Source organism: Athene noctua, chromosome 6, assembly GCF_965140245.1.
Source record: "Athene noctua chromosome 6, bAthNoc1.hap1.1, whole genome shotgun sequence".
Classification (NCBI taxonomy): Eukaryota; Metazoa; Chordata; class Aves; order Strigiformes; family Strigidae; genus Athene; species Athene noctua.
In genome coordinates this window covers 42,190,616-42,203,225 of record NC_134042.1, presented here as the reverse complement: position 1 = coordinate 42,203,225, position 12,610 = coordinate 42,190,616, and the positions used below count along the sequence as shown (strand labels likewise).

At 41.1% G+C, this 12,610-nt stretch overlaps 1 protein-coding gene across 1 annotated transcript in view; it reads right to left on the bottom strand.

Moving 5' to 3' along the window:
* KIF26A (kinesin family member 26A) overlaps positions 1–12,610 on the bottom strand; it is a 102,810-nt gene that overhangs the window by 54,781 nt on the left and 35,419 nt on the right. The window contains exon 3 of the mRNA XM_074908771.1: positions 12,063–12,563. Coding sequence (XP_074764872.1) covers positions 12,063–12,563 — 501 coding nt within the window. The remainder of the gene's footprint in view (positions 1–12,062; positions 12,564–12,610) is intronic.

Sequence of the window (12,610 nt, the reverse complement as noted above, 5' to 3'; positions counted from 1 at the left end):
GCAATGACAGCATAAGTTCTTCCCAGTTAAAATGGCCAAAGGCTGGGGGACAGGTCAGGAAGAGATGGAGGCGACCTGACATCCTCAGGCTGTGGAGGTGTGCTGGGCAGAGCAGGGGCATCCCCTGCGCTGTCCCCATCTCCCAGCACACAGGTTCCCTGCCATGACCAGATGACAGGAAACATGTGCCCAGGTTTAAACAAGTCAGACTAGTCCAAAATCACAGTGTAGAAAAGTTGGCAATAGATTAAATTTCCAGGTACACAGTACACTGTCAGGCCATTACCAACTGACCGACAATTACAACACTAACAAGCTCTTTACAACTTTGAAATACAAAGCCAAAAACTAAGCCATAATGTTTCCAGTCTCCTGAATATTTCCGCTCTCTGGACATTGACCTTTGTCCAGGGATCCAAAAAAGCCAAGCTAGGTGCTGCCACTTCGTCTCTGTAACACACACAAGATACGCGCCTGGCAAAAGGCAAGAAAAACATGGGAATATAAAAATCTAGAGAAAAATAGATTAATCCCAGGATAGTAATGCCATGGTAAAAGAAAACCAGAAGGTTGGATAGAGCTAAAAAAAAAAAAAAAAAAAAACACAAACCATAATCAGATATGATCTCTAAATGTCAGTATCAAGAACAGATTCACAGAAGACGGAATGGAGAAAATTACAAAAGTATCAACGAGTCTGACACACAACTGTGTAATCAGAGTCAGAACTCAATACAATTTGTTTTATTTCAAACAATCGGTCCCGTGATGAAAGCACTGAACAGGGCTTCAACAGTGAATTGCAGGTGAAGCTCTAGCGAGATAAAGCCTGATTCTGTACTGACACTTTTTTTTTCCTAAGTTGTTTTTACCCCTTTCTGACTTGCAGGCAGATGTACAGAATTTTGAGTATTTGCTTTCACTGATCATTTTCCCCTTTCAGACTAGAATGTCACAGCCAATTAAACTGTAAAAACTGCTTGATCTAATGATTTTGCAATATATTAAATTTACTGTTTGTATATGATGAAACAATAATTTTCACCCTATATGATTCATGCTAAGACTCTTATGACCTACTACCACTAACTGGAACAAATGTGATATAAATCTCTATCTGGATAATGTTCACCCTATAAACGCTTCTTTCCCGTAAGTGTGGATAAGTCCTGCATACGTCTTCTATGTGAAATGTCTCCTCCTGACTGCCTGGCATTATGTAAATTTAACAGTGTAGCATATGCCAGGTTGAAGTGAAACGTGTTCTGGATAAACTTTTTACTGCCATTTGTCAATGTTTCTGCCAGGACTCATTATAAAATAACTAGGGCATTTTATAACTACAATACACTATTGTAGTCATTTTATAACCTGCAGCTGCAATGTGGTAACAAGAATGCCTAAACCTGTAGTTTCAGACTTTTATGTGCATCTCATGTTCAGTGTAAATCAAAGGCAGAACATAATATCCCTTCCCCAAAAACAGGTTTTCAGCTACAAGAGTTGCTAATGCCTGGCTTATCACTGACCTCTAAAGATGAGACAGAAGGAGAAAAATCAGAGAAGTAGAATTAAATAGAAATAGGAGGGCCCATCTGCTGTCACATACTTGGAAAATAATATAGGAGATGCAAATACAACCTCGGGGCCCTTGCTTTTTGGATTAATATATGAATTACTAAAACAGGTTAAGAGTTTGGATCTTCACCACTAAAAATCACCAGCAGTCTGTGCTTCATGCACAGAAAGGACCTAATCCTTCAACTCCTGGGCACATGCACCCAGCTGCATCAAGTGCTGGTGTCCTTGGGAATACACGGATGGAGAAGCAGCAGCTTGTTCCCCTCTGAGCAGGGGCTCTTGATCTCAGTCTGACCCAGATCTCTCCTAAATCGTGTTTCTTGGTCCCTGAGAAATTTATTAAGGTTTTGGGCAGGTCTTGGGCAGGCCTCCGTCGTCTACAAAACTCCCGTTCATTCCTTCCTTCAGCCTGCCCATGTTCTCAAGCTGGAAGGTCTCTGCAGCCAGGGCTCTGGTAGCACAAAGATGCCACCAGGCAGCGACAGACCACTTACTTTACATTTCAGCACTCAGGACACTGGTACCAAACAGCAGGCAATGCTCTTTTTTCCCTCCTTCACAGCTATCTGTCCAGTCACACAAACTTCACCCTCCTATCTGCACATGTAAACTCACCACTTGGAAAGTCAGGAGGACATGAAAAAGGGATATTGAGAATGACACAAACCCTGCTGCACGTAAACATTCTCAAACTGGAACTTTTCACATGCAGTGGATTTAAAACTGCCAGGCTAGAGGAACTGTTTCTTATAACGCCTCCAGGCAAGCATCACAAAGTGTTGCTCAGAGGCGTCCCTGCTGACACATATTACAATAGTTACAGCCTCCAAAGCCAAAAAAATATAGCTGTGTACTGCCCAGGGTGTTTTAATTTACTACTGTGGTCAAAATTTAAAATGAACTGTTTATTCAAGTGGGCATATACACAGTTGAATCCATGCTTTTTGTCAGAGGCTTACAGGAGCAAGCGAAGGAATTCATTAACAAGCTCATAATAATGCAAATTTCTGTCAGTTTAGGATTGGGTTTCCTACAAGAAGACAAATGCTTTTCCATTAGGACTGACTTCCACAGGCCAGATGTGTCTCTAACAGCAACAAAACACAGGACACATAGAGCTTTGAATCAGGATAACTTGTATCACCTTCCTGACTCCACAACAAAATTTCTCAATGACTTTAAGCAACTCAACCAAAATCTCACTGTGCCTTGATTACTCTCCCTTCAGCAAAATGGAATAACCATGTTCCCAAGAATTGGTCTTACAATTTTATTATAATCATTATATTGTTACAATGATTGACATATGTCAGCAAATAAAGGCAAAGGTGGACAAAGACTGTCGTACCTAATTTCTATTTCAATCATGCTTGAACTGCTTATATTTTAGATGTAACTGCTTTAAAAAGAACATCCCTTGGGATCAATCTGCCTGACAGCTACCACACGCAAGGCACCCTAGTCACTTGAAGAGGTACAAGACCTCATTATCTGAAGGGAAAACTGGGTCTGTACACCCAAATCCAGACAAGACTCAATTACAGGCAAGCTCATGAAGCAGCATTAAGTTTGCAAACACAGGGACAGCTCTGACTATGCAATTGTCATTGAAGGACACCAAGGTCCCAAATTAGGGATGGAGCTGTACAAATTTTCTTGTGGCTGTTTCCCTCTGACCTGCTGTTTATTCCCCATGTGGGAACCGTGTAACCCAGATACACAGACAGTCATGATTCACCATGACTAAAGTGAAATCTGCAAGCCTGTAGATGTTCCAAAGTCTTTCAAGTAGCCAAATGTCATGACAGTAATGAGGAACTCCAGAAGAACTTCCCAAATGTGAGTGAGCAAAGAAGTGTCAGGTGAGATTTGACATAGATAAGACCATGTATTTAGGGGAAAATAACCTAAATGCCTCCTAAACAACGCTGAACTCAAAACTGGCAGCTACAACTTGGAAGATCTAAGGGTCACTGACAGTTCCTCTGAAATCAAGATGCAGCAGCAACCAAAAAAAAAACAAAACCAACACACCAAACAAATTTTGGACATCACAAAGCAGGCACAAAGAACAAGGCAAGTGTCCACATATTGAGTACTAGATGCAGTCCTAGACCTGCATCTCAAGTCAGGGGTAGTGGAGTAAGCAAAATTACAGAGACAAGTAAGTGAACAGTCAAGAAGGTGGAGCAGCTGCCTCAGGAGGAAAGATGAAAGAGGTTGGGACTCTTGTCTGGAGAAGGGAAGGCTGAGGGGGCCTGACTGAGGTTTACAAAGTCATGGAGGTGGTGGATAAGCTGAAAGAGAGTACCTCTTCATACTGGGACACTGAATTCATGGAAACTGCTGACATAGGAAGCTGTGGAGGCAGAGGATGCCAGCAGGGTCAGACAGGGATTAGATAAATTCCTGGACAGTATGTCCATAAACAGATATTAAAGGGAACAGACAGGGATGTGTCCCAGAGACTTTCTCACTGTGCATGTTGGAAGTATAAGCAGGCTGCAAAAAGCAGCCAGGCTCCACAGCTCTCCCTAAACACCATTTCCAGCTCCACTGCTGGAGACAGCCCTGGGCTAGCTGGGCTGCAGCCGAGACCCAGTAGGGTATTTCTAATGTTCTTACCATTCCCATACAAACTTTTCACTAGAGTCTTTCTTAGCTTAATTAGTAACAGGAGACTGCTCTATTCCCATAGGCCCCCATGAGTACTTCAGAACCATCAGGAGAGGTTGGTGAGACTCAAGGGGATGTCTACACAGCTACTCTGCATGGACCAACTAAACCCAGATTCTGCCCAAGCCAGGCATCACAAGGGCCACTCTCTCCCTCTTCATCCTTCCACTGCCATCTCCCCCACTACAACAGCTGACTGCCTTGCCCAGGTTTACCACCATCACTTTTGAGAAGCAGAAGGGGGAGGTTCTGAATGGCAGATCCATTATCTTTGCCCAACACCACCAAAAACACAGCAAAGGACTCCTACCTCCAGGACCTTTCAAATGCTTCCTTCAACTGAGGTATTAGAAAAGAACAAACTCATCCAGTTCTGAGACAGTGGCATTTAAGCAAACCAAGAGGAATTAACTCAGAAGCATTTGGGCACCAAACAGAAATTAATAATAATAGGAACGGGTGGTAGTAATAATAAAAATAATAATGATAGTATTGGAAAATGCCTAACCACAACATCAGTTTGTATAATAATTTATATGGACTCACTTCCCTAGAAGTGTTTCACGCTTGAATCTTACAAGTACTACTTTCAGATTCAAAGCAAACCTCTAATTATTGATCCTTTGTTACACTGGGAAATTATCTCATCGTAGTTTTAAAGTTCTATTTATAAGTCTAATAATCTCATCATTGATTATGGTGACTGTATTCTAATTATAAATCCATTATCTTCTCAACAATGAAATAAAATCAATAATGCACGTAAATGGGAAAAAAGGAATTTAAATGCATACATTAATGTCATTTCAAGTAGCACTATTTTATGCATCATCTCTAACAAAACTGTGTCACATCATTAGCAATAATGTGAAAAATCTTTTTCAATTAACAGAGCTGATTTGATGCTATGTTCGGTAAAGTGGCAATCCATTCTATTAAACACACACATATGAAATACTTGAAACATCTATGAACTCTATCTATACATCATAAATTCTCTCCCAAGTGCTGAAACAGAAAAATAGATACATTTTCTATTGATGGTTTTTAATCCTCCTTTCAGAAGCTACCATCCAGGGCTTTTCAGTGGTTCTAGTTGCAAGTAACAAAGAGCATCAGTATTTGCCACATGCTTGGCCACTCATGCCACAAAAAAATGGGAGATGCTTTCAGCAATGATCGCTGTGCATAGCTTGACTACCTGGAGACCCACGACCTCAACATCCCATCATTCCAGTACACAGCCTATGGAGCAAATGTTAAATTCAAAGCACTTTCCAGAAAATGTATGATGTTCAATCCTATTTTACACTAACAGGACAACAGGGCAATCCACACCTGCATCCAGCCCTGCAAATCAGTTCCTTCTATGTGATATACAGAGACCACTGCAAAAGGCTTTCTCTCCACCAGCCTACACATGACTAAGGCCTGAGCTCAGCCTGAATTTATCTGGTTTCTCTGCTGCATTAAACTCTGAAACCAAAGGGCATTATTCAGCTGCAGTCCACCCTTAACAACCAAGGTAGCCAGTACAGAGCAACGGTAGCCCCATAAAAGCACTTCTACATAAGATAAATACAGTCTCTCTCAAATGTTGGATGATACTTCTAAACTCCAGCCAACAAGTATGAGTCTTCATTGTAATGTGATTTCTAATGCTGGGGTGGCATGGGATGTGTTGATTAACCACCAGTTCACTGGAGAATTCCTAGTGAAGCACATGCACAGTATAAACGGATCAGCGGGAAGCAAAAGAAGCTGGGAGGAACTAGGTGAACAGAAAAGGCCATCCCTAAGAAACTAGTTCAATGTCAAGAGTAGAAAATGTAAATATTTTGGGTAAAAAAAGGAGGGTATTTTTTATCTTAGTGTAGTTTATGATACACTTGCTGGATAAGAGAATGACTGTGGGCCAAAGGCAAATCGAGTGGATTATAATTTGCACATAATCTCTAAAGTCTGTCTTAAATCTACCTCTGATGAGTACAGGTGAAGTCTGGGCCAACATTCTTTATTATTGCTTGTTGACTTCAATTGTCAACAAAGGCAAGTATGGACTTGTTTCCCTCTGAGAGCTGTAACAACAACTGCTTAGCCTAGAGGGGTGAAGGATCAAAAGAACTATTTTCAGGTGGTAATTTGATCCACAAGAGGGACTGAGTCCTGCAAATAGTTACCCTGTCCCACAACTGTAAAACCAATACTGCATTAGAAGTGTCAAATACACAATATAAAGAGACACAAGCCACACCCTCATCTAAGAAAACACTCATTTCCATCTTGCAGCCAATACACTTTCTACCAACTCTTAACATTTTTCCTAAATCTGATACCTGGGAATAGATTAAAAAGTAACCTCATTTTCACCTTCAGCATCTTACACCGGGGGTTATCTAGAAAAAGACAGCATGAAGACTTTAGCAACTACACAAACCAGAGGGCTACGTTTTCATCTGAGTGTTTAAGGCTGAATTTCCAACCCATACTTTCTAAACTGGTCTGCTTCCTGGCTGCCAGGGCAGGGTCTTGCTGACTCTGAATGCATGGCACCAGTAGCAGCGTCGTCCTCCCACATCACACCTTTGCCCTGCATTTGCTAAGGCAGAAAAGTGCAATGCAAGGCATTACTGCCCAGCTGAGATGCAAGAGACTCAGGAAAGGCCTTTTCCATCAGGGCTATAAATTAGGTTAGTGTGAGAAAGCATTTAGTAACTTGGATCAAAAGGTTTCCTTCTGCTGTTCAGACTTGTTATGGAGAGTGACCAACACAAACTTTGAAGATTTTTTTTTTCCACCCCCTTTCCTTGATGTACTTCCTCTACAAGAGTAGTAACAGCACTAAAGCTAAAGGGAAAACAGAAAAGCCTCTATGCGGCCCTGGCCCCACGACCTGTCTGGGGTTTGCCATTGACTACTGCAGAATCAAGATGTTATATACAGAGCCTGAGAAATGTCCCAAAGCTCAAAGTCATCCAGATGTCTCACAGACAAGATTCATGGTCAAAGCACTATATTTTAATTGTTTCATTACAAAATATATTTCATGCATTGTATTCATAAAAGGTCACTGAGAAAGCTATCAAGAAGGATTTAAAAAATTAATTTAAATATCCATTTGGTATGACATTTATCAGAGCAAAAAGGTAAATGCCAGAAAGTAAATCTTGTCATTCTTCTGTTTTCCACAGCCAGTTTCTTACTGCATCTTCTAAGCAAAATCTAAGTCATCCCTTGCTATAAACAAAGAGGATTTAAGGGAAGTCAGTAGAGGCTGAACTACCACCCTCAGATGAATCCATGTGGTTTAGATTAGGGTAAGCAGAAGTCTTATTCCTAGGAACTACAGGAAAGCTTCAATTGTGAAATAACTCAAGAGATTTTCCACATAAAACAAACAAACATAACTCTTTTAACTTCAGAGTATATGCACACGTGCTCCCTCTCTGAGCCTCCCTGAACCAAGCTATAAACTTATATCCAACTTTAAATTTGTGAATAGTCTCAGGGACATACACTGGACTTTTGATAAATTTACAATTTTATATACACATGCTTTAGAAGTTTTACTTAAGTCACTTTCAGTTTTCCAGTGCTCCAACTTTTCCAATTTCCTAATGGTGCATTTTTAATACATTTTTAAAGCAACCTGGAAACTGGTAAAGATTCAAGGAGCCACAATATTTTGCCTTATAGCCACAACCAATTGTATATATTTAAATCAGAAATACAGTGTGACAAAGATTTCATTTTGCATAAGATGAAAGAAAAAGCAACTTGCAAAACAATCTCTATTTCACTGTGACGTCTTTCTCTAGCACATGGCATGGCTACTTTACCACTTTTATGCAGTAGATAACAACGCATACTACTAACACAGTTAATTGAAAGCATACAGTAAAACCTCTTTTTTCCACAATACATGCAGATACTTCCAACAGGTGTACAAGGTATTTTCAGTGGTTTTAATGTTCTACCTCTCAGCCAGGTTCCAACACAACTAGGAAGCCTAAGCTCCCCTTGCTCCTCTGCTTCTGTATTAAATTGAGTGGCAATGCTGAGCACTGCTGACATGTTTTTTTCATTTGAGTAGGAAACTTATATTCACTTGTCAGGTCTAGAATTAAAAACATCAATATAAAGCTATTTATTAATTACAGTTGTCAGTCGTCCACTACAAATCAGCTGCTTTACCCAGAGTTATACCAGCTCCCTCCCCTCCACAGTACTCGCTGTCAGGTCAGACTACTTATCACTGCTACTGGTGATTATTTTTTGTAATTTTTCTCAACAGGCCACTTGGGTAAAGCAGCTGATTACATCTTCACCTTTTGCACCTTGGTTGCAATCCTAGTCTTCCCCTTTCTGGACCTTCCTCCAGATCCTTAATTACTGTTCCTCTTCACAGCTCCTGAAGCCCACAGTTATTATTTTGGCTTGAGCAGCTCCCACACTATGCTTCAAAGACACATTCCTGTTCAAAAAATTTATAATCTATATAATGGATTTTCACACTTGAACTCCAAACATATATTAAAAATTTACAATGTTCTGCACTTCTGACCCCCGACATTCAGTCCAGAAGTGTTTTCGCAACCATAAGTGACATTATAAGGTAATGCATGCGAGTTTGGGGCGGGAGATGAGAAGAGTAGAAATCATTTTTTTTTCTCCGCAGACAATTCCACTGCCGCCACTATTAAAACTAACCATAAATAAAAAATAGGGATCGTAGAAAAATGTTTGCAGGTACAAGGTCTCCTGAGGTTTGGCAGCCATACTCTGGGGTATATTTTCACATCCACAAGGTGCTGGGCACACAGCACCCCGCATCGGCTGCCCATGCAAGGGTTTGCCCTGCATCACCCACCCGGGCTCCACCAGCACCAGCAGAAAGCCACAGGTGAACAAGGTGAGCCAAGACAGACCTCCAAGATGAGAAGGACAAAGCACCTCTTGGAGTTGCTGTTGCTCTCCCACAGCTACATAAACACCTGTCTTTTGGGCAGCTAAAAAGTAGTCAAGATGAACCCCAGACTTTATCTCTGTCTGTCTTCCTATCTTTAGAAAATGAATCATGCTCACTTCATATGCAGCACTGAGTTAAAACCACTGAGATGTGAAGTGCTTGGGTAATAGTTTCCTACCAGGGAGTTCGGCACTTCTTTCAAGAACCCCGCTTTGGTAAGAAAATGAGGCAAAAGTACAGATTCCCAGTGAAAAGGGGGTATTTACAGAGTGGTTAGGATGACTCATATCACACTGAGAGTTTGAACTCGCCAGGAAAGGGGCCATCTTCTTCTGCATTTGTGCAGTGTCTTGCCTAAATGGGGGCTGAAGTCTACAAGATACAGTCACATTACACATAATAAACAGTATATTCAATGTTGTCCTTTCTACTGCAATTCTTCTTGCTCCAGAATTCCTCTAGTCACACCACCTTTGCCCAACAAGAAGATGGGAAAGGTTACTAAAGACAGACATCTCTAAAAGTATGCATACCCTCAGCTCTCCCCTGGGTTAATCTTAAACCTAAACCCTGTCTCACCTCAGGAAAGAATAGCCAAAACCACCTCTCTAACTAGGGTTTAAAAAAAAAAAAAAAAAAATCAAGTAAACTTTTCTAATAGGAAATGAAGTTCAGACTTGACAATCAGCATAAGTCAGGGAATCCCTCTCTCTGCAAAACTGTAAGATGAAGTGATAGGACCACTGGACCAGCACGTCCTGCACTGGATGCTGTTCCAGGCAAGGGCTGTACTAGCTGATTCCTGAAATCCCTCCAACACCTGTGATTCCTCAGGGGAAAAGCATAGGGGAAGCACTTTCTGCCTTACCTACCCAAATAGCTGCATCAGATACAAGGCTCTTAATAACAAAAAAGGCAGTAAGATAATTCAGACAGACGCAAAAAACCCACAATCTGGGAAGAGATGCACAACACAGTCTTCAGTAACTACATCTGGGCTTAAATGAATAAAAAAAAAAATTTAAATCGATTTAAAAAGAGAGCTAAAACAACTGAAGCTTTGCTTGTCTCCAAAGTGTTTCTAAATCTCGGTGCAGATGACTGGATGACACCCAAGCAGCCTCCAACACTCACAGTCTAGCAGTGTTTGTCCTTTCATTAAAGGTCACTGTTTTCCACACTGCTGAGTTTCTTTGCACATTTCTAGATCACACTTAAGCTCTGTTGCATTATACACATTTTTCCTTCACAGGGGTTAAATGAGGCAACTCTGTTTTATCTTGGAATAATGCAGTGGTTAGGGAAAACCACATCTATCAGTCAGCATGGTTAAGCAGGAAGAAATCTGGAGCTGGCTGTTAGTGAATTATTTAAAACAAGAATAAGAGCAGACAAGGAATGAGCAGAGAAATGAAAATACTTCTGCTTTCAGAGATTGTAGGCTTCTTAATCCAGTAGCTTTCCATTTTTTTTTCTACATTTCTGTGATATACACAGAATTTAAAAAATAATTAAAAGGCAACATCATATGCCTTTCATTGGCCAAATTTCATTATTTCATTTCAATCCTTACACATTGAGCAGCATTTTAAAGAAAAGCACTCATAGCAGCAGCTCCTCATAAACCACGAAGAGCTGAATGGGCCATTTCCCCACCCCCTTTCTCAATGTAAAATTATCAGAGCGCAATCTGACATCAGCAGAGATCCACTGGATTTAAAATGAGGGTGCCTCAAAGAGGGGATGTATGTGCATTCACAAATTTCTGTATGAAAGAGAAGTACGGGAGGGAGGAATTACATCTCCAAGCCTTTTCTAGAAGGAAACACAACAGTCACCCTGTAAAAGTAATGTCACACAGCAGCACTCTTAAATATTTATCTCTGATGATCTTGGAGCTCAACCAGTTGAAGCTACCAAGCAATATTAGGTAATGTTTATATACAACAGCACATAAGGCATTATGTTAAATTTAAAGCTGTCTACCACCAACTTACCCGGTCTTGCAAGATCTGCTATAACATCTTTAAGTGAAAACCATGAGTTCTATTTGTACACATTCCATCATTACTCCCACTTCCCTTGTCCACTACCATGTGAAAATGGTTTAGGAATAAATCTTAGTCAAAACCAGACACTATATCCTCCTCCTTAGGTTCCACAGATAGTCACAAGTCTGTAATGAACTTGCATTTAAAGGTAACATGCACCTCTATAAAGCTTTTTCATTTCCCACAAGAATTCTTAAAATATACACAGCATACAGGAAATCAACATCAGTGCTTGAAATCCAAGTGCAATGACATCCATAGGCATGTGGCTCTGAAGGAACCCTCTGAACACCCTCCGCTGCAGCAAACTTTTGTGGCACACCTAACCTGAAAATTAACATTCTCCATCACAGTCTATCAACAGCATTTGCTGAACTGAACACAGCCTCAGAGTTCAGCGCTACACTTGAGGGTTGAGTTCATCTTTGATATAATCCCATGAAGAGTTTCATATGTGACAAACTTGGCCTTTCATGTTTTTCTACAGGGGTCACCAAGTATGTGACAGTCAAATAACATCACCTGCACACATGAAGCTAAAACAGATGCAAAAACATTTCAGGAAAGTATCTCACCATATGAGATAAAGCAAATTCCATGTGACATCTGACAGAACATCGTTCAAAGCTCTTTTTCAGCTCTTCAGCTCTTGAAACACGGTTTAGAATACCATCAGCTGATCCCCTCTAAGATAAATATGTATACATCTCAATTTTTATCTTTATCTCTCTGTATATCCACACACATGTAAACAAAATTCAAGCATCTGAATTATCACTACTTACTAGACAAGCCTGAGGCAGGAAGCTGTTCACCCTGGAAATACTCCACATGCCCTCGAGGTACTGCTGAGCTTGGATGGTGACAGAGCTTAGGGCGCCGCTGAGACCACTGGGGGCCACCGTGACTTGAACGCTGGAGTTCGGAAAACCGCCCGTGCCTTGGGACCATCCAAGTCCCTTCTTCCTCTCTGCACCAGAGAAGATATTCGTCGACTTCCCAGGCTGCCTGCCCACCTGCCCAGCAATGAGCGGCAGGTCTCTCTGGGAAGAGACAGTGACCATCCTGGGTACCATGCTGGTCACTGCCCCGGCGCTGGGCGCGAGGTCGGGCATTTCTGGGTAGCTGGTTTGATTGAGGGTGTGCATCATCTGAATGGCTTCCTGCTTCAGCTGATTCAAGTGAGTGGCACAAGTTTCACATCTGCTCTCTCCTTCATTCCTGTTTTTCTGTAAATAGTCAGGCACTTGAAGCTTGTCAAAAATTAAAGCTGATAATCGTGGGTCCTAGAGAAGTGGAGAAAGGCAGAAAAAACATTCTGAGTTAAAATAAT